Source organism: Phasianus colchicus, chromosome Z, assembly GCF_987193195.1.
Source record: "Phasianus colchicus chromosome Z, bPhaCol1.hap1.1, whole genome shotgun sequence".
Taxonomy (NCBI): Eukaryota; Metazoa; Chordata; class Aves; order Galliformes; family Phasianidae; genus Phasianus; species Phasianus colchicus.
Window position 1 is genome coordinate 68,689,608 of NC_143476.1, and position 23,624 is coordinate 68,713,231.

Genomic DNA, 23,624 nt, shown 5'->3' on the forward strand with positions numbered 1-23,624 from the left:
GCAAGTTGGTGTTGGGAGGAACCTCTAGTACTCCATTTTGTGCCCATTGCTTCTCATCCTGACACTGGGCACCACTGAAGAGAGCCTGACTCTGTTCTTTTTGCACTCTCTTCAGGTATTTATTTTACCTTAATGAGGTCTCTCCTGAGCCTTTTCTTCTCTGTCCTGACCAGTCTCTGCTCCTCCAGCCATTCCTCATATGAAGGATGTTCCGGTCCCATTTTCATGGCCCCTTGTCGTCCTGTTGCCAGCTCTCTTTATAATGTTAGATTTTTAGATGCAAGAACAGGAATAATAGATTACAAACCTTCCATTCTATTTCATGCACTCTTGATTTGTTTTCCAGCAATTCATGGAGAATAGCAGCATAACTGCTTGTTACAATGAACTCATTCAAATAGAACATGGGGAAGTGCGATCTCAGTTCAAATTACGGTATGTAGACATATAAGAAGGCATAAGAAATAAAGACTGTTTGGTCTACGTTCCCAACTGCAGATATGTGTACTTCATATGCTAACCATTTCCTACAGCCTCGTTCCTTGATCAGTGGCAAAAGAGGACAAATTTAAGAGCTTTAGTAAGTGGTACCTTTAGAAAGCTTTGTTGATGTTCTTCATTCACTGCTGGTTTAAATGACAGTTTTCATTAATGCAGAATGCAGTACTTGTCCTTTATTCTGATGCTTGCCTATGCCCATATGTCTTGAGATGCCCACGTTGAGTTTGGCAGTAGTACAGCATTCATCACTGGTATTGCAATCAGAATGAGATCCCTTAGCAGAAATATTGTGGAACAGCTTCTGTTCATTTAATTGAAGGGTAGCACTTTAATGCTGACTTGTGTGTAAGAAAGGTTTTTGGGCTGCAAAGTGACATGTCAGGAAAATTTCTCAAAGTCATTCTTAATCTTATATGTGTGAGATTTCATGTCTTGAGCTGAGCTCAGTCTTGGGCTGGCCCTTCATACTCTGTTTGTGCCAAATCAAGATCACAATTTTTTTCTTAATAAGAAATATTTAATTGTAAAATTATCTTCCTAAGATAAAAAAGAATACATAATTATATAATCAGTTTAATATGACTGATTTTATATTTAATACTGGTGCTTTCACCTACATGTAAATATCTTTACAATTCAACTATATATTAAAAAAAGACCTTTGAGTTGTCACACAAAGAAAGCATATTTATCTGGATTCCCATAAATGAGTTGCAGTTCCTTCTACAGAAAATAATATTGCTTCTCTACTGGAGTCAGTGCTGCTGCTTAGGCAGAAGATTTTTTTAAGATTCCATTCACAAAACTATCACAAAGGAACTTAATGTTCAAGCAAATATGTGCTTGTGTATGCAAAATATGACTGTAGTAGAATTTTCAGGAAAAAGAATAGGGTTCATGCTGTCACAATTTTAATATGTATTTTCCAAAGCTCAGCAGAAGAAGAAAAAAAAAAGAAAAAAAAAGCACAGAAATTTTAGAAGTTAATTAGAGCTGAATGTGACTTGGCTCAGTTGTAAATGCAGTGTGAATTTAGTTAGCAAACATCAGTTTATGTTCATACAAGGAATACCTGTAGCTTGTGTTTAGGTCCAATAAGCCAGATTTTGTAATAACAAGCATACTGTGGACAAAAAGGAAACTTCTTCCAGCTGTTGGATATCGTCTTGAGGATTACTCTTCTTCAGTTCAGACAGCATTCCACTTTGTTGCCTGATGATGTATCAAGTAAGACTCTTACCAGAAACCATAAAAACATGTGCAGATGACCTCCTTAATTTCCTAGCTGAGGACATTCATTGCTTATTAGTCTGTGTGTAGTAGCTTTTTGCCATTTCCATCTCTCTCTTAGTGTTTATCGAAGCATAAAAGAGTGGAAATTATCCTTCTGTTTCTCTAAAACATGTGTCAATGACTTCTTGTGTTATGTTTTGTTTTTCTTTATTTATTTTTGTTATAAACTTTATGTCCTTCTCATTGAAAATTACCTGCTGTAACACATGGAATAACCTACTTGAAGAATTTGGTGCCAGGAGAGTTTAAGCATCTCTCTGTTACTGATCTCAACTATGAATGCAGATAATTAAAACTCAGAAACAGGGAACATGATTCACATATTGGTTGCCATATTTTTCTGTGAGATTATTTAAAACTATCACCAATAAAAAAATCTTGAAATTTGGAGGAGAGTGTCAGTCCTCAGAAGCTTTTCAGCTACTGACAATTCTTTTTTCTGTATTATTTATGTAAACAGTGTTGTACCACCCACTTGTAATTTGGCTTGCTTTTACTCTTCTAATTTTAGCTATGTAAACTGTGAACCTCCATCCCTTTAATTTATGTGAATGTATAGCAAATTAGATGTTTTCTGTGTTATCATGTGTTTTGTACATTAATAATGCATCACGTATTTATCTACACATTTGTATTGTCTGTATATTTACATCACCTCTGTGCACTGCTGTTTCAGAAAGCTTTGGTACCACAGCAGTATAGGTGTGGTATTTTGGAGTTTGTTGCTGCCACTGCCCAAGACAGACCCAGAGGAGTTAAATTCTACTTTTTTTTTTTTAGTGCAACAAGCTTTGTGCTAACACCTGGGGGATTGAAATAGCCTTCTGAAAGCCTTCTGAATTTTCTGAGAAGGCATACTTGTAACTTAGAGAAGCTGATGCCTTGTGACAGAGGACTTCTTCTTGCCTTTGCCCAGAGAGGCAGATGTTTTGATGGAGTTTACCATGAAAAAATAAGCACCACTAGATTTGCTAGCCCCACTTGGTTAAAATTTGCTTTACTCTCTGTGGTTTAATGAAATGGAGGAAAAAAAAATGTTGCACTGTGTATTATCTCACAGGGTTCCTGGTCTTTGATATGTCTTTGTATATGTGAAAAGAAAGACATAATGTTCTCAGAAAGTAAATCAATGGGACAAAACCCATTAGGTGTTTGCATAGAAGAGAAAATCTATGAGAATTTTGGACCAGTCCAGGGAAGCAGTATCTGAAGTCACTTCAGTGAACAGAACTGTCTTTCCTATTTCAGACAGGTACACTGTTTCTTAGACAGATTTTTTTGTTTCTTTTGTGCTGAAGTTTTTTTGGGACCTGTGGGACATGTGCATTTACCAAAACTAGCTTGATTGCCAGATCAAATGAAGAAGTAGGTTTTGAATAGTACAAACAGTTCAAAACAGCTCTGTGTTTTCTTGCAGAAAGTTTACTTAATGACTTGTTAGTGCTAGCTTGCCAGATGAGTATCTATCACTGATACAACTCAGTTATTTTGCACAGCACAAAATCACACCATGGAGCAAACGTGAACTGCTGGGTTGTCCCTTGTAAAATTACACTGATGGTTCATTTTATTGCATAAACTGAAGGAGTACAGTTGTCTTCCACTTACAATGCTTCTTCCTACAAATCTTCATCCACATCATTGTGTATGTATGTCTTCATGTGTATTTCCTTTCCAATTTGTTTCTGAGTTACTTCCATGATGAGCAAAGCTACCAACATCCTATATTCCTTAATGCAGAGGTAGAATACTTCTGTGCTAACCATGCACTGATCAGTCTGTGAGCAAGACATTTCCACGAGGTATAGATGTATACAAGGATGTTTATGCATGGTGCATTTTATGCTCCACGCAGTGAGACATACATAGCAGATAATTGGTCTGAATTTAGGCCAGAAAAAGGACTGGGATCTATCACAGCACGTTTGTCTGAGTTGTGTCTTTTAGTATGCACTAAATCTCCATAGTTTATTGTGTTAATTAATACATAGTTTTAATTAACATAATTAATTAGCATTAAATAACATTATTTCAATCCCATTCTGTGTAAATTATAGTTTAAGCAGTATCAGTCCTGTAGTAAAAGGGTAAAGATTTTGTTTTCCTGCATTAGTTCAAGGATAGCCCTGAAAAAATGGAAGGTGGGATTAGTTTTGCCCTTAATTAAGACTAGCCTGTATGAAAGTCAAGCCACTGAATTATAAATTGAATGCAGGAAAAGTGATATTTTTCTGACTAGGATTTTGTGATGGCTTAAATCGTTTCCTCTAATTGTGTAGCATTACAACTTCTTTGATAATCGAGGTCCATTTGTTATACATTTCTGCATATATATATATATACTTATATGTATGTTTGTATGTACACGTGTAAAATAAGCACAGCACATATTATGTATGTGTATATCAGGACATATTTTATTGGGGTACATCTTAGGATATATTTTATATACATAGATTCATAAAATGTGCTGTGCTGATTTTTGTGTTCCCCATCCTTGTTGTTCACAAAACATTCTATTGCAATGTATGCAGCCATTTGTTCTTTTTTTTACTAATTTTTACTTTCTGCTCTATAAAAGGTGTTTGGAAAAGGCAACTTGCTATTAAGCAATGCGATGCCTGTGAGCAATTTTACAGTGTGGTCTCAGAAAAATATATCAGCAATGGGAGTGTCCAAAAATTAATTATAATGGTGATGGCTACCTGGTTTGGTTGAAACAGCATGCCAATTTGTGATTAATCCATGAATAAGTACAGTGCAATAATCTGTTTACGATAAGCAAAATGTTCTAACAATAAAACTAATGTGAATCATTTGCTAATTTCAGGGCATGTAATGCAGTATTTACAGCATTAGAACATTGTCAGGAAGCTATAGAAATAACCAGTGAAGATCGTGTTATTCAGGTATGGGGGAAAAATCCATCATTTTGTAGAATTCAAAGACAGAAATCCCAAAGAAATCTTTGTTCTGTAATGTCTTTTCTAATTCAGTGTTTTGCTTTTGTTGCCATACTTCTGCAGCATTTCTGGATGCTGCCTGTTGATACTTGCTGAATTTCTACCACATTTCCTTTTCTAACTTTACTCAGATGATCATTTCCAGTTGCTTGTAGGAAAACGAACATGAAATCTATTGCAGAAGTAGATAACCTGTACAGTAAAGGGTTTTCCATGTTTTCTATATCAGATCCTATGTTCAACTCCTTCTGTAAAATAAATAAATAAGTAAATAAATATGTATCTAACAAATGTAAGTGAAGTGTTTCACCATTTGCATAATATTTTTTGTGACAGATGTGCAGGGATGTGTGGTTTTGGATTTAGGCGCATACCCTGAAATACTTTGATAGGTTTATGTGAGTAATTATCTTCTAAGTATGTCCTTCTTATCCTGAAGTTCTTTTGTTTCACAGTATGTTAATCCGGCCTTCGAGCAGATGATGGGGTATCAGAAGGGAGAGCTCATTGGCAAGGAACTTACTGAGCTACCAAAAAGTGATAAAAACCGTGCAGATCTGTCAGACACTATCAACGCATGTATTAAAAAAGGAAAGGTAAGTAGCTAAAATCAGCTTGGGCAATTCTAATTTGGATTTCCAGTCTGTTTTATTTTTTAAGCTCTGGGTTTAAAAACACGAGACTCTGTTCTCTCGAGCTGCATATATCTCATCTGAATTCTGTTCCTCTGATTCCTAAACTTTTTTGAAAATATTGGGCACTTGTGAAGAGAGAAACATATGAAAAAGTTTACACTGTCCTTAGACAAGCAAATATCTGCTTAAGGCAGCACTGAGGATTACAAGATTTTACACTTTTTTAGAATATAAACATAAAACAGCATGTAACTGTTTACTACATAGGACAAGGCGATAATAAATGAATAATGAATATTTGACTGCAAACTGTGTATTGTTAGATGCTCTCTGTTGTGCATATTTTCTTAGGAATGGCAAGGAGTTTACTATGCAAGAAGAAAATCTGGAGACAGTATCCAGCAACATGTGAAGATAACACCAGTGATTGGTCAAGGAGGGTAATTAACATCTCCAGAACACACTTGCTTTTTTTTCTCTTTTAATCCTTCTCTGTGCTTTCCCTATCCATGCATTTGATATGAACCTCCATGTATTAAGGAGCAGGGTGGTGATAATGCTGCTGACTTCAAGCAGTGCAAGAAAAATTTGCAAAATTAAGAAGGCCATGATTTTTACTGATTTGTCCATTTTGGTGTCTTCCCTTGCTGGCTAAAAAATTGTGAAAGCATAAGATAATGTTGCTATTATACAGAGCTGAAAATTGGTGTTTGTGTTGATGTAACCATGCATTTCTCTGTGAAGTTACTCCAAAGTATTCAAACTGTTAACCAGGCAATTGAAAGAGTCAGCAGCCAGGTGATTCATTTTGTGTGCACACTTGCATATGCTTGCATTTTTGCCATGTATGATGTGCATGTTGCCAAATTCTGCTCCCAGATGTGTGAGTGAACTCTTTCAGCATCAGCATAGTCGTGTGTCTTAGAACAAAAACACAACTGTTTCACTGCTTGTTGCTCAGTCAGTTGTTTGGTGTTGGTTTTACTATCTTGTTCCATTAAAGCATCAAGAATTCAGCTTAAAAAAAATAACAGTATGTCATTTTGCTTCCCTCTTTACCATCTGATGTGATAACAATAGATTATTTCTGTTGCTAGGAAGATCAGACACTTTGTGTCCCTCAAAAGGCTGCGTTGTACTAATGAAAGCAACAAGCAGGTACGGTGTTTCTTGATGTCATAATTCTCATCTCATTTAGTAATTATATTTTTTGCTTAAGAAATTGATGTAGATCACATCCTCTCGTAAAAAATGTTGCCAGATTATCACTGATTATTGGATCAAGCAAAAAAAAAAAAAAGTATTTGCATTGAGCTTAGCCTTTTTCTGCTGGGCTGTTCTCTTATTGTAGGACTGCTGAGTTGAGAAAGACTGTTACTCTCTGGAACGTGGATATGACAGCTGAGTCTGTAGTACTAGGGAGGATCATGTACATAATGGAAAGGGAGTTCAAGATGTTTTTTCTACATCTTCTGACAGTCTGATCTGACTTATGTTTGATAATGACCTACACTCAGCTGTTAAAAGATCTGTAAATATGTGGATCTTGAATAAAATAAAAATTGTGTAGTATTGCCTTTGGTGTAGGACCTGAGATATCATATACTCCATATTGTGTCTACTGTGGAGGAATGTAATTGCAATCCAAGCCATAATTCGAGCCACTCTCAGTGGTTCTTGGCTGCACTCAGCAAAGTGCTCTCAGCAGGTTAAAGGTGATTCCTCCCCTCTGCTCAGCACTGGTGCAGCCACAACTGGAGTGCTGTGTCCAGTCCTTGGCCGCCCATACAAGAGAGACCTGTGCATAGAGGAGAGGGTTCAACAAAGATGATGAAAGGACTGGAGCATCTCTTCTGTGAGACAAGGCTGAGAGAGCTGGGACTGTACAGCCCAGAGAAAAGGAGGCTCAGGGAATCTCATCAATGTCTATAAGTATCTGAAAGGGAGGTTGCAAAGTGGATGGAGCCAGGCCCTTTTCAGTGGTGCCCAGTGCCAGGACATGGTGTAGTGGGCACATACTGGGAGACTGGAGGTTCCTTGCACATGTGTTCACATATGTTCAGGCACATGTCCACCAGGTCCTGTAAAAACTGTGGAGGCATGAGAAGCTGTTTGGCTGATCTGCTCCTGCACACTATCTGAAAGAGCCTTTGAAGCCAATGGGCATGTATGTTTTGCTTCAAAAACCAGTGGAATAAGAAATTTTGGACTTCTCTGAGTCAAAGAGTGAAATCTACCTGTGGTCTGTGGGAGTGAGATTGAAGGTAGGGAGCGTAAGGGGTAGCTGCTAACATTTAAACTGAGGATGTGCTTATGGAGTATGATACATTTCCTATAATTTCCATTTTTTCCTAAAACATAGGTTTTAGGAACTGGATATATTGTTTTGTATAAAGTTTTAAATGTGCTTTTATGTATCTGAGGATAAAGACAGTGTGTGCATAAAGATGCGTGTAAGGTCACTAGGATTTCTAGTTGCCTGTTCTTCAGTATAACAAGTCTATCCTTAGTAATAGATTACTGGAAGAAAAGTATTGGAAGTTAATAGGTAATATTCTATAAAATTGTCTGTTAGTTGAAACCATGCCTGTTGCAGAGATAGTATCAAGTCAACAAAGAAGTACGCATAGCTTCTGGAAGAAATTTGAACCTCTGCCACTTAAAAACAATGCTTGAGATGTTATAAACTGACCTCCTGTTTGGATCAAAAAACTGATTTTAGCATTAGCAGCAAGGTATAATTTACAGTAGCAGAATTTTAAAAGTACAGCCTAGAGTGCAGGAAACTTTTGTAATGGAAGAAGTACTAACGTTACACAGTATTTCTTTTTTTATTCATTAGTAAAACCTCATTGTTCATGTTGTTTCATTTACAGCTGCTTTGATGTTGATTTGAAAGTGAGGTACCATTTGATGTATTTTTCTACAGTGTACACACAGCTGAAAGGCTGGTGCCGTGTAAATGTAATACTGTTTATGTAAGATGATCAGTACAAAACAATTACAGGCTTGCAGTCATCAGCTAAAAACAGGGAAGAAAAAAAAAAGGAAAAAGAAAAAAAAAAACCAAAAACCAGCAGTGGAGGTCTTCCAGCTCTTAGGACTAAGCAAGTAACCTTAACAATAAATGTTATTGACAAATATGTGTCAAAGGCCATGCTCTCTATACTACTGGCACTGTTGGAAAGCACAATCAGTTCATGTTTTTCAGTACTGAATGATGAGCAGTTATTAGTAAATAAAGCACAAATACAATGATCTTTATGCCTGGGCAGTCTTAGACAAGTTTGTATGACCTCTGAAACATTCTGAACAGATACAGAAATCTACTACAATGGTTAAAGATTACAACCTGACAGAAAATATATTCTGTAGAGATTGAAGGTCTATATGGGAAAAAATAAGGTACTGCCCACAAACCTAGGTGGGCTCTTGTTGTTGTTGTTTGTTTGTTTGTTTTGTCTGTGTGTTTGTGTGTATGTGTGTGGTAAAAATCTCTCCTGCCTCTAGTACAGTATCAGATGCTCTGGCATCAAATAGAAAACTCTTAACAGCATCTTGAGGTCTTGTTATGGTTTAGATTGGGGATGGTGGTTGTGTGTAATAATATCTGTACTGTATTCATAAGACTTCCTACAATTTATTTCCTACAATTACTTCTGCAGTGATGCTGCTCAGATTTTTTTGTGATCAGCATTTGAACACTGCAGTTTTGCACCCTCTTGTGGTAAAGAGAGGTTCAACGAAAAAGAAAGCACTACTGACTTATGCAGGAAGGTTTCATTTTCTGCAGCAGTTGGTGGGACAGACTCAAAAAACATGAAAACGTGATGAAAATTAAAAATAAGTTTATCAGTTATTTAATACAAATACAGTGTTAATAAAATGGCCCCTAAGGTATAAAAATTACCTGTTGGATTTGGTTCACTTAGCCTTATGATTCTCTGTATGTTTCTAATTCTCAGTACACTGCAATATTTTCAAATGCTGTACACCATCCTCTTGGAAACAGGGAAACGAGGGCAAGTGTCTACCTGTGTAGGTTTTCTGTATTTGTGAAATAAATGTTTTCAAAGCTTGAGGAATTCAACAGTTAATGGCATTCTGTCTGCAATTGCAGAGAATTTGAGTAAGAAGACCACACACAGAGCTTGCGCTGAGATACAGCCACTTTCTCCCTTCCCCCCTAATGCACTGAAGATGTGCTGCCATTGAGTCAAGTGAGATTGAGCAAAGAATTGTATAGAATGAAGTTCCAGTGTAGGCAAGCCCATTACAAGCACTCCTATTCTTTGGTTTCAGAGCAAGTAATCTTATCTATTTCTTTAGATGCTCTGAGTTCATCCTTGGGTTCTACTGGAAGGCAGTCCCTTGCTTTCATCTCTTGTTTTGTGTCAGTATGTTCCTGTAAAAAGAACATGCCTCTTCCTTGATAATGCAGCAGCTGGGTGAGTTGATTATGTGCCCTCAGGCACTAGAAACTGCTTCAGGTACAACAGGGTGCTTCTTAATTTTTCCATGCCATGGGGCTTAAATAGCCCATGCTTGCCTTGACATCCTTTCATGAGGTGCCACCTATGTGCATCAGCATTGCAGCTGCAGCTTCTGTTGGCCAGGAGGTCTCAGCCAGCCAGAACATCCAGAATATATAGACCTTCTAAGCTACTGCCTCTTGCTGAGATGTCTTGTCCTGTCCAGATGGTGGAGTCAGTGTAGTTCCTGAAGTTTTGAGGCTGCCATTCTTTGGGGATTTCCTTGAAAGATTGGTACCCTGTGAGATAAACAATGAGACTGGCCCAAATCCTTTTTTTTTCCAGCACTGGTCAATGTGTGGGTCTGATGAGATTTGCACTTTATGTTGGACACTCACCTAGTTCCTGACCGAGGAGCCCACACCACAGCACTGTCAGTGTATGTGGTGGCTTCGTCACCTTGCTCAGACCATGCTCACCAGCCTTTGGGAGGCTGGTGCAAGGCGATGGCTCTGGGCAGCTCAAGGCAGTGGGTGCCTGCCAGGGGGGCTGGGACCCCAATGGTTGCTGCAAGTACACTGCTGTTGTCTTCAGTGAAGCAAAAGAAAAGCACATTTCTTAACATTTCACTATTTCTTGCTTTGAAAAACAACTCCGGAAAGACTTGTTTCTGTGACAAATAGAATATTTGCACAATTGTTTTCCTCCACTGTTTTTTTCTTCTAGTTCAGTTTGTATTCAGCTTTTGTTGAGGATTTTAATTATTCTCTCAGAACACTTTCTGCAGATAATTAAAAATATGGAGAAGTGTCCTACTTGGCAAATGCTGACATCCACTTCTGAATACTCAGATAAATAGAAATTTATTCTGCCATAAAATATATGGGGGTTATTTTCAGAACAAAAATATTTTGTTATGGAAGCATGCAAGGAAATCAAATGAAGTACATATTTAATTACAGGATAGTATCTGTCATGATTCAAGTTTTGATCCAAATCACTAATGCTACAGTGCATCAGCATAATCATATATGGCTTAAACTCAACATTCAGATAACTTCCTTTAGGAGGAAGTTTTTCACTCAAAGAGTGGTGACACATTGGAACAGGTTGCCCAGGAGGTTGTGGATACCCCATCTCTGGAGGAATTTAAGGCCAGACTGGATGTGACTCTGGTCAGCCTGGTCTAGTGGTTGGTGACCGTGCCTGTGGCAGGGGCTTTGAAACTAGATGATCTTTGTGGTCCTTTTCAACTCAGGCACACACCCACAGCATCATTTTCTATGATTCTATGATATGATTCTATGATAACATATGGAAGCTTACAAACATTCATGAATTACTATGAACACAGTCTGGGAGAAGAACTCACTGGGAGCAGCCCTGTGGAGAAGTACTTAAAGGTTATGGTGCACAATAAACTGGACACAAGTCAGCAGCTTGTGCTTGCAGCTGGGAAGGCCAACTGTGTTCTGGGCTGCATCAAAAGAGCAGTGGCCAGCAGGGAGAGGGAGGTGATTGTCCCCCTCTACTCTGCTCTTGTGAAGACCCAACTGGAGCACTGCATCCAGGTCTGTGTCTCCCAGTACAGCAGGGATGCAGATCTATTGGAGTGGGTCCAGAGGAGAGCCACAGAGATTATCAGAGGGCTGCAACACTTCTTCTGTGAAGATAGGTTGAGGGAGCTGGGCTTCTTTAGCTTGGGAAAGAGAAGGCTCCATAGAGACATGGCCTTCCAATCATAAAATCATAGAATGATTTGAGTTGGAAGGAACTTTCAAGATCACCTAGCTCCAACCTCCCTGTCGTAGGCAGAGACATCTCTCTCTAGACTAGGTTGCTCAAAGCCCCATTCAGCCTGGCCTTAAATGCTTCCAGAGAGGGGACATCCACAACCTCTCTTGTGCAGCCTGTTCCAGTGTCTCACCACCCTCACAGTAAAGAATATCTTCCTACTGTCTGGTTTAAATCTACTCTTCCAGTTTATAACCATTTCCCCTTGTCCTGTCACTATCTGCTCTTATAAAAAGTCCCTCCCCAGCTTTCCTGTAGGCCCCATTCAGATACTGGAAGGCCACTGTAAGGTCTCCTTGGAGCTTCTCTTCTCCAGGCTAAAGAGCCCCAGCTCTCTCAGCCTGTCCTCACAGAAGAGGTGCTCCAGCCCTCTGATCGTCTTCGTAGCCCTTCTCTGGACCTGTTCCAACAGCTCCGTGTCCTTCTTGTGTTGGGGGATCCAGAACTGGACACAGTAGTCCAGGTGGAGTCTCACGAGAGCAGAATAAAGGGGCAAAATCACCTCTCTTGACCTGCTGGTCACATTCTTCTCTTGATGCAACCCAAGATATGGTGGTCTTCTGGGCTGCAAGTGCACATTGCTGGCTCATGTTGAATCTTTCCTCAACTGACACTCCTAAATCCTTCTCAGCAGGGCTGCTCTCAAGTCATTCTCCACCCAACCTGTGTCTATGTTTGGGACTGTCCCAGCCCAGGTGCAGGCCCTTGCATCTGGCCTTGTTGAACTTTATAAGGTTGGCATGGACCCACCTCTCATGGAAAGATAGGGATAGGACAGGGCCCTTTTAAACTGCAAGAGGAGAGATCAGATGAGAGAGGAGGAAGACATGTTTTAGTCAGGGCAGTGGGGCCCTGTCACAGGTGCCCAGAGGAACTGTGGTGCCCCATCCCTGGAGGTACTCAAGGCCAGATTGTATGGAGCCCTGGGCAGCCTGAGCTGGTGGGAGGGCAGCCTTGCCCACAAGCAGGGGGTTGGTAGTTGATGGTCTTTAAGGTCCCTTCCAACTATTGCCATTCTATGTTTCTTTGACTCTGTACACTGTTTCACATTTTAAAATTTAAATAAACATGTTCTTCATCATTACTGACAGTCTCTCTAAAGCCTATCACAGCATTCGATATTGCAGTGTAATTAGAAATCACTGCGAGAAGCCACTGTGCCATGTAAATACATATGAAAAATGAACAGATTTATTCATAGAAAATAATACATCTGAGACTGTACTAAGTGTTCATATTGTGGAGATTTGCGAATGGAGATTGACATTCATGTGACTGTTCCGATGTACTGAAGCCTAGGTAATGATTAATTAAGTTTGTGAAGTGAGGCCTGGCAGGATTTTCTCCAGTGTTTGTGCATCCTTGTATTTATAACAGAGGTGTTGTTTCGCCTTTTATGAGCTTATCAGTTCAAGATAAACTACGTAACAGCTCTCATTTCTTAACTTACGTGGCTCTTTGATGTCATGCCTACAGCAAGGGGTAAGAGAAATACTTCAGAAGTACTGAAATGCAGTTTATTTTTCATATGAATGAGGAATGTGCCAAGGTTTTCTTTCAGTAGTGGGAAGCAGGAAGAGATATATCCAAGAACTCCAATTTTGGACTGGAATGAGCAGTTCAAATGCCTTGTATCAATGTACTATATGACAAGCTTCCACAATCTTATTCTGTTGAGATAATCTCTGTAAGAGTTTCTGCATAATTGTAGGAGAGATGTTTAAGCTTTTAAAATGAGTTTTATGAGGGAAGAGTGTCCTCTTAAATTCTCTCAAACAAGATTTACGTAGAACATTACTGCAGGATTTCCTCTTCCTTTTTTAATTCTTACCCCACACAGAAAAGCACACCTTAATTTTGTTTTTTGTCCTTCATTCTCTTCTCTTTCTTTATGTCCTGTCCCCAGAAGCAAAAAGGAAAACAAGATGGAAGGGGTTCAGGAGTGATGAAAAGGAGGTTTCATGTAATTCTTTTCTTTTCTTTCCTGAGTAATCCCTATAGCAGCACAACACCGTGCTCTGTCACATGGACACAGAGTGCATAGATGCTATCTTGCTGTACTTCACTTTTTACTTGTTGGTTGCAACCATGAATTTGCAATCTAGTGCTTTGTTATAGGCAGGCAGGCAGGCAATGGATTTGATCAAAGGAACTACCTACCACAGATGAGGTAAATGCCCTGGATTCCTCGGTATGATGTATAATGAAAGATGTGCAAATGCAGCATGAAGGACTGTTCATCTTGAGTAGAGTTGAGTTTCAAGGCTTGTTTGTCTAGAGTAAATAGGTACGGGCTGAAGTGGCCAGCAGATATTAAGCTGTCACATGTTGGACAGACTGTGTGTTCGTTTCTGAAAGGGATGGAAAAGCAGAAAAGTTTTTAAATTGTTATTGTACGACGAAGCTGTAGGTGGAACCAATAAGATGGTGGAAAAGTCCTACTTAAGTTCTAGAAAAAACGGAAATATCTATTAAATTTTCAGGTGTTTCAGAAACACAAACAAATTAGATATTGGGGGGGTTTTTTGTTTGTTTTTTTGGTTTTTTTTTTTGTTTTGTTTTTTGTTTTTTCATTCATGGGACTGATTAAAAATCACTGAAAAATGAATTTCTGATGGATGAGACCTATCTTCTCCACAGTATCTCAAGTGTTCTTTTTCTGTCTTTTTTGAAAATCCATTGTATCACTAGTCCATGAAAGGGTGTATACAAAATTGGCTTAGACAGTACAAAGAAAATAATGTCAAAAACACTGTACAGAGGACAAGAAATGAATAACATCTTAGTATTTTTTTTCCCTCTATTTTTGCATTTTATTTCTGGAATTTTTCACGTTCATATGAAATTTGTACTTAAAACGTTACCTAAAAAGGAACCTCAGATCTCTTACAGACTTGGAAGTTAAACAGGAACTGACTGTTCCTACATAAAAGCACTGTTGTTTCCTGCACTGAATGTTTGTTTGCTTTCATATTATTTCTCTACTTTTAATTACACCTGAAGGAGAGTCTTTTCTTATTTATTTATTTATTTATTTATTTATTTATTTATTTATTTATTTATTTATTTAAGTATTTATTTATTTATTTATTTATTTGAAAGTAATAGTAAATATTGGATAAGGACGGTGTTGAATGTAGCTCTTTTTAAATCTCTCTGTTTTTTTTTTTTCCTTTACATACGTAATTTACTCTTGGTGCACCTTCAGCTCTGCAAGAGTCACCGTGATGAGAATTATTCAGGAGACAATTCTCAGTCAGGTTAGAATATTATCATTTACCTTTATATACCTCTGTCCTTGAAGTCGTGGCCAGTTTTTGTTGCTGTGAAATGTCTCCTCCCTCTGTGGAGCCTGGGCTCAGAGAAGAAGGCCAACTGCTCAAATGTTGCACTGTAACTGGGTTTGTAATAGTCAATAATAATTCAATCTACTGTGCAGAGTGTTCAAAACAAGTTGTGTTGCTGTTTGTTGTATTAAAGCACTGTATCTCATCCCAAAGCTGAAGTACCTTATCACTTCCTGCTGCTTGAAATAAAAGTGAAGCTGTGCCAATTTGTGCCAGAGTATCCACCCTCTCTATAGTGTGCAGGCTGAAGCTAGTCGTGTCCCATCAGCCCTGAGCACGGTGGTGGTGTAGCAGAAGGTCTGCACAGCCCTTGCCCCGAGTCTTAGGAAGCTCTGTTTACTTGCAGACAGATTCAAGATTTCAGCCAAGAGCTGTCTGCAGAAGTTACTAAAGGTGACTTCAGGAAGGAACATAAGGAGATAATCACTCCTTCCAGTGCTATTTAAATAACACTTTTCCCTAGACATCCCTGGTCTCCTAGAGGAGACTCTAAGGGATGATTTGAAGTTTGCAATGGTCTTTTATTGATCTGAGGTAGATGCAGCATTACTCCGTTATTCTGAGAGAAAGGTCCTTGCACTCTGTTGCTTTCTAGAACCCAAGACCTTTCCCACAGCAAACACTGGGCAGCATTGCTGTGCATTATCAGGCAGCTTCTGATTTTCACTTGGAAGGATATAACATACTGAGAGATTAGGAAGTGAATGCATGACATTCACTGTTTTTCGAAGTAACATAAGAATATGTAGAAGCATTGGAGAACTTTATGGTGCAGAATAAAATCTGCAAGGGAGGGTGAGAGTGGGGATAAGAGACCACACATGCAATTTGATATCCTCGTTATCATTGTTGCCATTAGAACTGATCCATATTGTGTTAAACAGTTTGCTGCTGTGTTCCTGTAATAAATGCAGGTTTTCTTTCTCACTGTTCCTTTCCTAGTAATGGAGTCTGCGAACAGAGGAAGATGAGAACACCTGTGAATTAAGTTGCAGAATACATCTTACTAGTTAACACAATGTTGTTAGTGTACTAATCTGTTTGAAAGATTTAGGTGTTTAGACTTTCTTGTTACTGTGACAAGCAAGACTGGAAAGCCATATCATTTAAGTCATGTTGATAGCTATGGTACAATTAAAGCAAGTAGCCAAAAAGTCACAGGGACTGTTAGTCTGGGCACAGCACAGGTAAGACAACCCCACATCTTTCTTGTGCTGGGGATCCCAGTACTGGACGCAGTACTCCAGATGGGACCTCACAAGAACAGAGCAGAGGAAAACAACCACCTCCCTCTCCCTGCTGGCCACATCCTCACAAAATACTCAGTACGCATGGATTATTTTTCTAACTTCAGCATAAACTGGTTTAAACCTTCAGGTGGCTTAGGTATTAGGGAGAAATTATTTACTTGGAGAGTGGTGAGGCAGTGGCACAGGCTGCCCATAGAAGCTGTGGGTCCTCTGTCCCTGCAGGAGCTCAAGACCAGGCTGGGTGTGATCCTTCCCTGACCATGGCAGGGAAGTTGGAACTGGATAGTCCTTAAGGTCCATTCCTACCCAAGACATTCTGTGATTCTATAATTTTTCATGTTTTGTAACAAATCTGGATGGGAAGAGATTCCACTCACCCGGTGAAGGGTAATTTTTTTTTTTTTTTTAAGTATTTTCAACTGCTGTAGAGTAGATTTTCTATGCCTGTTTCTCTCTCTAGGTGGCACCAGCGAAGTTTCCAGCTGGCTAGCTGACATTAAGAACAAGGAGGGTTATCTTGCCTCCTGCTGCCACTTGCAGCTCTGTCTGTGTGTAAAAATGTTTGCTCTCACTCTAATGTCTTTCAAAATCTGCAAAAGTTAAGGTAGGAAAGGGATTTAGACTTGGAGTCCTACTAAATAAATTAATAAAATGTCATTCTTTAATGAATTAATAAAATGACATGCTTTTATTATCTAGCTGTTAGATATCAGTAGGAAAAGATGCTTTCAGTTTCTCCACAGTGGACAAGGACAAATTCTTAAGGCAGGAACTATATTCATCATTTTTCATCATGTTTTTAATTCTGGAGGGCTGTATACTAATGCTTTGTTACAAAGGGGCTGCATATATATACTTTTGACAAAGGTGATGATGGTTGGTCCTGATTCTTCACATAGTGTTTATCTCCCTTTGAAAGCCTTCTGTGGTCTCTGATCTTTGAGTGGTATCTCAGATATTCTGTGAACAGGCACTATGAAGATTTTTGCAGAGGTGCCTGGATACAGTGTTGTTGTTTTTGAGGGTGAAGGAGAGGGCAGACTGCATTGTGTTGGAGGAAAATGGCATTTTGCTGAGTGCTCTTTTATATATAATTGAGACATTTTTCAGTCATTTATTTGAGTTAGTTTCATCTGGCTTTTTCATTTGTCTGAATATGATGGTTTCTGTTTATTTTTTTTATTTGTTTTAGAAAATGGCAATTTCAAGAATGACAGCGTGGTGCATGGTTAATTTCCCCAGCAACTGGTTAATTGTTTGTAATTGTTCTCAATATGTTGCATTTTTCTTAAATAGCATACAAATAATTACTGAAATTAAAAACAAAAGCTGTCTGAATATGGAGAGAGCAGATTCATCCTTGTGCTGGGGCCAGGAGAGTGTTGGCTAAGATGGGATTTTTCTCGCTTATCAAACTTTCTGGCAGTTAAGCTCAGGGTTGTCCAGTGGTCAGCAGAGAGCAACAGGAAGGGTTGCTGGAGGGGTCCACTCTGAAGTAGAATGATCTGTTAATGGGTGTGCCACTGCCTATCTCTGTTACTGCAGAAAGGTCTTTGATAGCTACCTCAAGTAAAGACAGGCTGAAGGACTGCTGCTTTTAGGCGGCTGAAGTTAGGTGAAGTGAGCTCCCTGCTCCATTAATGGTTTTGTCGTGCTTCCACAGCATTTTTCCAGGTGTCCTTAGGCAAGTTGCTATACTTTCGTGTACTCCAAGTTTGTATATCAGTCCCTCAGTCCCCAGTCCTGAGCTGTAGATTACAATATTTCCCCACTTACGTAGTACCGTAAAGATTATTTAAATAGTGTTCAGAGTTTGGAAAAGCATTTGTTACTGGCACATTTTAAAAGGTTTTGTTTTGCATTTACAGAATCCCATTCCTTCAAATGCAAGAACAGAAGGAAAGACTCAGTTGATGTTAAGTCGATAACTTCACAAAGTAGTGATGGTAAGAAAATAGAAAACAGTTAGAAATAAAGAACAGAGGCAGCAAAAACACAGAGTGAAAGAGGAACCAGTCAGGCTCATGGGTGATTGAACAGAGATTTCTTCAGTGTCTTACAACTTCTTTAAAAATTCTTTACTCTGAATGCATAGCAATGCTCCAGCACGAGCATCAGTGCACGGTGCCTTCACTGAGAGGATTGGTGGCTTCATTGGTGGGGGACATGGAGGGACTGATTTCTGCTGATTACTTGAGAGCAGAGCTGCTCCTGATCCCACCTATGACTCCCTGCCAGGCCTGGGACAGTGGTGGCAGAGATTTTCTTCTACCTCAGTGTGTAGTGAGAGAAGCACACCTTATAGGGTGCAATAATGGCTTTCATTAGAGCAGCTGCAACACTGAAATGAGGGGCTCACAGGAAAAGCTGTGGCTGACTCAAGTCCATCGGCAAACAAGGGGAGAGTGGGAGTTCCTGGGCATGAAGTACAGTATAGTGTAAGTACAGCTTTCTTTCGGTATAGCTGAAGTGTGGGATGGATGGATGGATGGATGGATGGACGGACGGACGGACGGATGGAGAAAAACTGACAGCAGCAATGAGAGGTGGCTGCACTGGAGGCAGCCTACAATGCAGGAAAAGGAACAGCAAAGCAAAAACTTGAAGAAGAGAGAGGGAAGAAACAGAAACTATCTGGATTCCAACATGCTGTTCCCTAATGGCAGTCTTTGGCACTGGCTAAATGGTGTCAGATAATTAATTTATACTCTGCTGTGCCTAAACAGTGCTCTCTCTCATGGCAGCTCCAAGTTTACAGACCCGGCGGTACTCTTCTATGGCAAGGATCCACTCAATGACAATAGAAGCTCCTATCACAAAGGTGAGTCCTGAGCATTGCCTTTTTTACAGGCTCAGAGTTTGGAGTTGCCCTTATAGGGAAATACATAGTTTTTTGGCAGTACAGCCAGACCTTTACTGCATCTTTTATTTAACAAAATATTTAAAGTTAGACTTTCCTTTCTTAAATCCGTCTGCACCTCTCATTCCAAGACTTAATCATGAAGAAAAAGACAGAAGAGGTAAAAAGGGTGTCTGTCCATGCTAGGTGCTCTGCTTGTGGCAGGAAAAGAAACCTGCTTTGTTGTCTGTGCTTATGTAGGAGAACACGTACTTCACAGTCTCATCTTTGCTTTTGTCATTGGTATTTTTAAGACAGCATACAGAAGAGGCAGCCTCGGCACTACATTCTGTTTCCTACTTTCTTGCACTCATTTCTTCACCATCCATGTTACATTATCTGCTATCTCAAACCAGTTGCATGATAATTTATCCCACCAAACAGCATGCCTGCTCTCTCCTGTCCTCAAACCATTTTTTACTCTCCCAGTCTTCTAATCATCAAGCTCTTTGCTTCCTAGCACCTGCCTTTCCATTGCAGCAGCTAACTCCTCTCCTTCTCCATAAGCACAGCCAGTCGTGCCCCTGCAGCAGTTCTGACTGAAGTTTTATCTGAGTCCAGGCACTGCCAGGAGCAGTCCTTAGGGTTGCTGTGCCATTGCTACTTTCCTGTATAGCAACTTAGACATACTGTGAATGGCAACAAAGAGCCATCCTCTTGTCCCTTGTTCACAGCCCAACTGTTGCTGCTCTCTGCTCTTTTTCACCTGCTTTGAGAAAATGAAGGCTTTACATCCATTGTGAGGATATCTGATTCACAGGTGTTCTTGTTTTTAGTTTTCCTTGAGACTAAGTGATTTCTTCTGAGCAGCTTTGGCTGTGCTGCAGAACTGTGATGTGGTTATGTGTTGGTCTGTTTGCCTATAGCTATTCTGGGTACTTCATACCCTTCTGCTTTCACTTCCTAGGAGTCTGCCAGTAACAAACAACAGATGGGTACCAGGGACTCAAAGCACACAGTTACATTTTCAGAGTTAAAGGACTGAGGGAAACTACACAGGATTTGCTAGATGGGAAATAGTGTAATTCAGTTAGTCCTGTTACATAGCTAGAAAAATATTTGGTATTCACTCTTCCTTGCCTACCTCCCTAATCTGCTTTCAGGTTATTAACATAATTAATGCTGCCCAGGAAAACAGCCCCATCACTGTAGCAGAGGCCTTGGACAGAGTTCTGGAAATCCTGCGGACAACAGAACTTTACTCCCCTCAGCTAGGTACCAAAGATGAGGATCCTCACACAAGTGATCTTGTTGGAGGTCTGATGACTGTAAGTAAAATTAGTAAAGATGAAATCACTGTTACCAGAGTCATGCATCACAGTGCAGTGACCCGCTACCATTAGCAGCTGAAGCAGAATTGTAATGTATTGCTGTTTTACTTAAACGTTTTGGCTTATGTACCAGGACGGCTATATCTCAGTCTCTCAGATGCATTCATTCTCATAGTGGTGAACATAGTCACCACAAGAAACCGTATCATCTGATCTGCCTTGTCTCAAGTGGATACTTTTTAGATACTCTAGAAACATGGATGGAATTAGAGGGATTGTTCTACAGCTACTCAATCTGACAACTAGATGAGAATAGTGGCTTTTACTTCCATCAAGGTATGACTTTGGTCCTCTAACAGTAGCAAAGCTGTCTGCCAAAAATAGACTGCCTGGGTTTCAACGTGGATTACCCCATTTTGTAATGAACACTGAGCTAATCCTTGTCAAAAAAATGAAACGGAAACAGAAAATAAATGATGATGGTTAACGTGAATGATGAAATGCTTCGAGTGCGAATGGAGGGGTCAAGAAGGGCAGTACACTATATGGTTAGTAATATCCTTTCAGGAGGTCTCATGCTAGTGTTCCTTGGATCCTTTCGTGTCTGTTTTGAGAGACTTTAAAGCAGGAATGACACTTACAATTCTATTGTAGTGCTACAAGTAGGACAGTACTTTCAGCGCACGGTGCAGTAGATAAGAGGGAGTACGTGTAGAGTGTTTTAGCAAGAAATGAGACGTGGAAATTATTTTTGCCATAATTTTCTAATAACCTTGTTTATTTTAGGATGGCTTGAGAAGACTGTCCGGAAATGAGTATGTGTTTTCCAAGAGTAAGCCACCATTTTAAATTTCTCTTTGCGTGTGTGATTTCATTTGTAAGTAGGTGCTAATGACAGAGAAATTCATGCTAGCAGTAGGATGTATGTCTTCAGAAAAGGTCATATAAATGACTGTAGAGCGAGTGTTGGACTGCCTCCATTTTGGATCTGAAACAGGCTCAAATAGCCAAAACAATGCATTTAAAATGTAGAAAATCAGGCCAGAAACTTAACTAAATTGTCATTTGTTGATCTATTTCATTTATTTCTAGATAATCAGATGTGACAAAAACCACATATAGTAGGCTTTTACAAACTTCGTACTGTAAGGGAAGGAGTTGTTTTTCTTGAAAGAATTGTTTTCTAAATAGAATACTGCATGTAGGAAGAAAAAATCCATAAATGCTGTAATTCCCAAATTCTATTTCAACAGATATGAACCTGAGCCATAGTCACCTTTCAGTGCCAAATACTATCAATGATGTTCCACCTTGTATTGCACAGCTCCTGGATAATGAGGAAAGCTGGGACTTCAATATCTTTGAATTGGAAGCTGTTACAAATAAAAGGTACTTGATTCCTTTCTCTGGGTGCCCATAAAACTGTCACTGAGGTGCTGTAGCATGAAGTGCTCTACTCAGGAAAACTGAAGAAAGATATTGCAAGTCTGCGAGAGCTGTCTTCCTATTTTCTGTGTACATGCATGTACATGTCCATATCAGTGACAGCATCTACAAGCCAAGCATGCATCAGCTTTAAGATATATGCACAGGCCACAGGAAGCTTTTTGCAGGCTGTTGTCTTCCCTGACATCATCTCTGACCCTGACAGGCTCAATTCCTGTTCAACCCCTACTTTGTTTGACTCCCTCCAGCTTTCTCAGGTCACACCATCACAGCCCAGTGTTGTTACATTCTAGATGTCTCACCGATGCCCTCCTTCCTGCTATTGCACAAATGGTCAGGCAGGAAAAAGCAAGCTGCTCCCCTCCATCAACTAAATCAACCCTATGATTTTGTGAGCTGTGAGACAACTGTGGCTTTTGATTACAAGAACAAAAATGGGGCTGGAGGATAAGTCAGTGATAAGATCAAGAGCCTGAGATTGATTAATTGATTGTAGTGATTGTAAGACGAAACAATATAGTTTGCATATTGCCAACCTGATACATTCAGGAAGTAGGAATCTGTACCCATGGAGTCGTAAGATTATGTGAAACTCTAAGTGTTTGGCACTTTATCTTATTGTTTTTTAGCCTTTGGGATGTGGCTGTGTTGAAATTGTGCTTTTTTCTCTTCAAAAGAAAATGTATTTTTGATTTATTGAGAGATACTCAAAACACAAAGGAACAGAGCTTTTAAGCATTTTTATCTGAGGTTTCTTGAAACCCAAGATAAAATCTTAAGAATTGGTGAATCTGTAGTGGAACTATGCCACTTTGCAAAACACATCAAGTTTGAAGGAAGATGTAACCATTTGAAACCTAATTGATTAGGCTTTTTTCAGGTGCAGAATAGAGGTGCTCAGTATTCCCCCCACCTTTTATTGTTAAGGTCTTGGTTTCTTTGACGAAAACATCATTTTTTAGAAATACTTACATTACAGCAGTGCTATCTTCTCTTGTTTTCTAGGCCACTAGTTTATTTAGGCTTAAAAGTTTTTGGCCGGTTTGGGGTCCCTGAGTTTTTGAACTGCTCAGAAGCCACACTGCGAGCATGGCTGCAGGTGATGGAAGCCAACTACCACTCCTCCAATGCATACCACAACTCCACGCACGCTGCAGACGTCCTGCATGCTACTGCCTTCTTTCTGGGAAAGGAGAGAGTTAAGGTAAAACTGTTGCCTAGGAGGTAGGAGTTGGGTATGCTTGCTCAGGTGCCACACTGAACTGCCATTTTATATGTATCGTTCAAAGTCATTTGTTTACTCAAATAATGGTCCTGGATCCATAATGGTCCTGGATCCATAAAGTTACTCTGCCCTTGAAGTCTTTTCCTGTGATACCTGCAGGCCCACACAGTTTCTCTGAAGTCTGTTGATAGAAGGAAGGAATTTATACTTACAACTAGTGACAATAAGGAAAAAAAGATCTTTTCTCTCTATTATTAACTGAGTGTTAGTTCTTTGTAAAGCTTTGCACAACATACAAGGTCTGTAGGAGTACCATTAGTATAGAGTCATTCAGACGGATGTGCAAAGTGGAAGTGTGCTTACAAGAGGATGTTGTTAGGGGACAACACAGTAAAATGTAAATTAATAAAGTAGGGTTTGGGTGAGGATAGAGGATTTTGGAGGAGGTTACCAGTGTGCACAGTGAGAAATGACTGCAAAGAGGCGGGTCCCTGCACTCAAGCTTAAGGTTGTGTATTTGTGGGTACA

The 23,624-nt window shown here is 39.5% G+C and overlaps 1 protein-coding gene across 6 annotated transcripts in view; it reads left to right on the forward strand.

The window, feature by feature from the left end:
- PDE8B (phosphodiesterase 8B) overlaps positions 1-23,624 on the forward strand; it is a 79,549-nt gene that overhangs the window by 47,925 nt on the left and 8,000 nt on the right. For all 6 annotated transcript variants that reach the window (XM_090132693.1, XM_090132694.1, XM_090132697.1 and 3 more), the window contains 12 exons: positions 347-435; positions 4,625-4,703; positions 5,213-5,353; positions 5,744-5,832; positions 6,490-6,550; positions 14,867-14,918; positions 18,124-18,201; positions 19,000-19,076; positions 20,258-20,422; positions 21,212-21,257; positions 21,679-21,814; positions 22,877-23,075. In XM_090132693.1, coding sequence (XP_089988819.1) covers positions 347-435; positions 4,625-4,703; positions 5,213-5,353; positions 5,744-5,832; positions 6,490-6,550; positions 14,867-14,918; positions 18,124-18,201; positions 19,000-19,076; positions 20,258-20,422; positions 21,212-21,257; positions 21,679-21,814; positions 22,877-23,075 — 1,212 coding nt within the window. The remainder of the gene's footprint in view (positions 1-346; positions 436-4,624; positions 4,704-5,212; positions 5,354-5,743; positions 5,833-6,489; positions 6,551-14,866; positions 14,919-18,123; positions 18,202-18,999; positions 19,077-20,257; positions 20,423-21,211; positions 21,258-21,678; positions 21,815-22,876; positions 23,076-23,624) is intronic.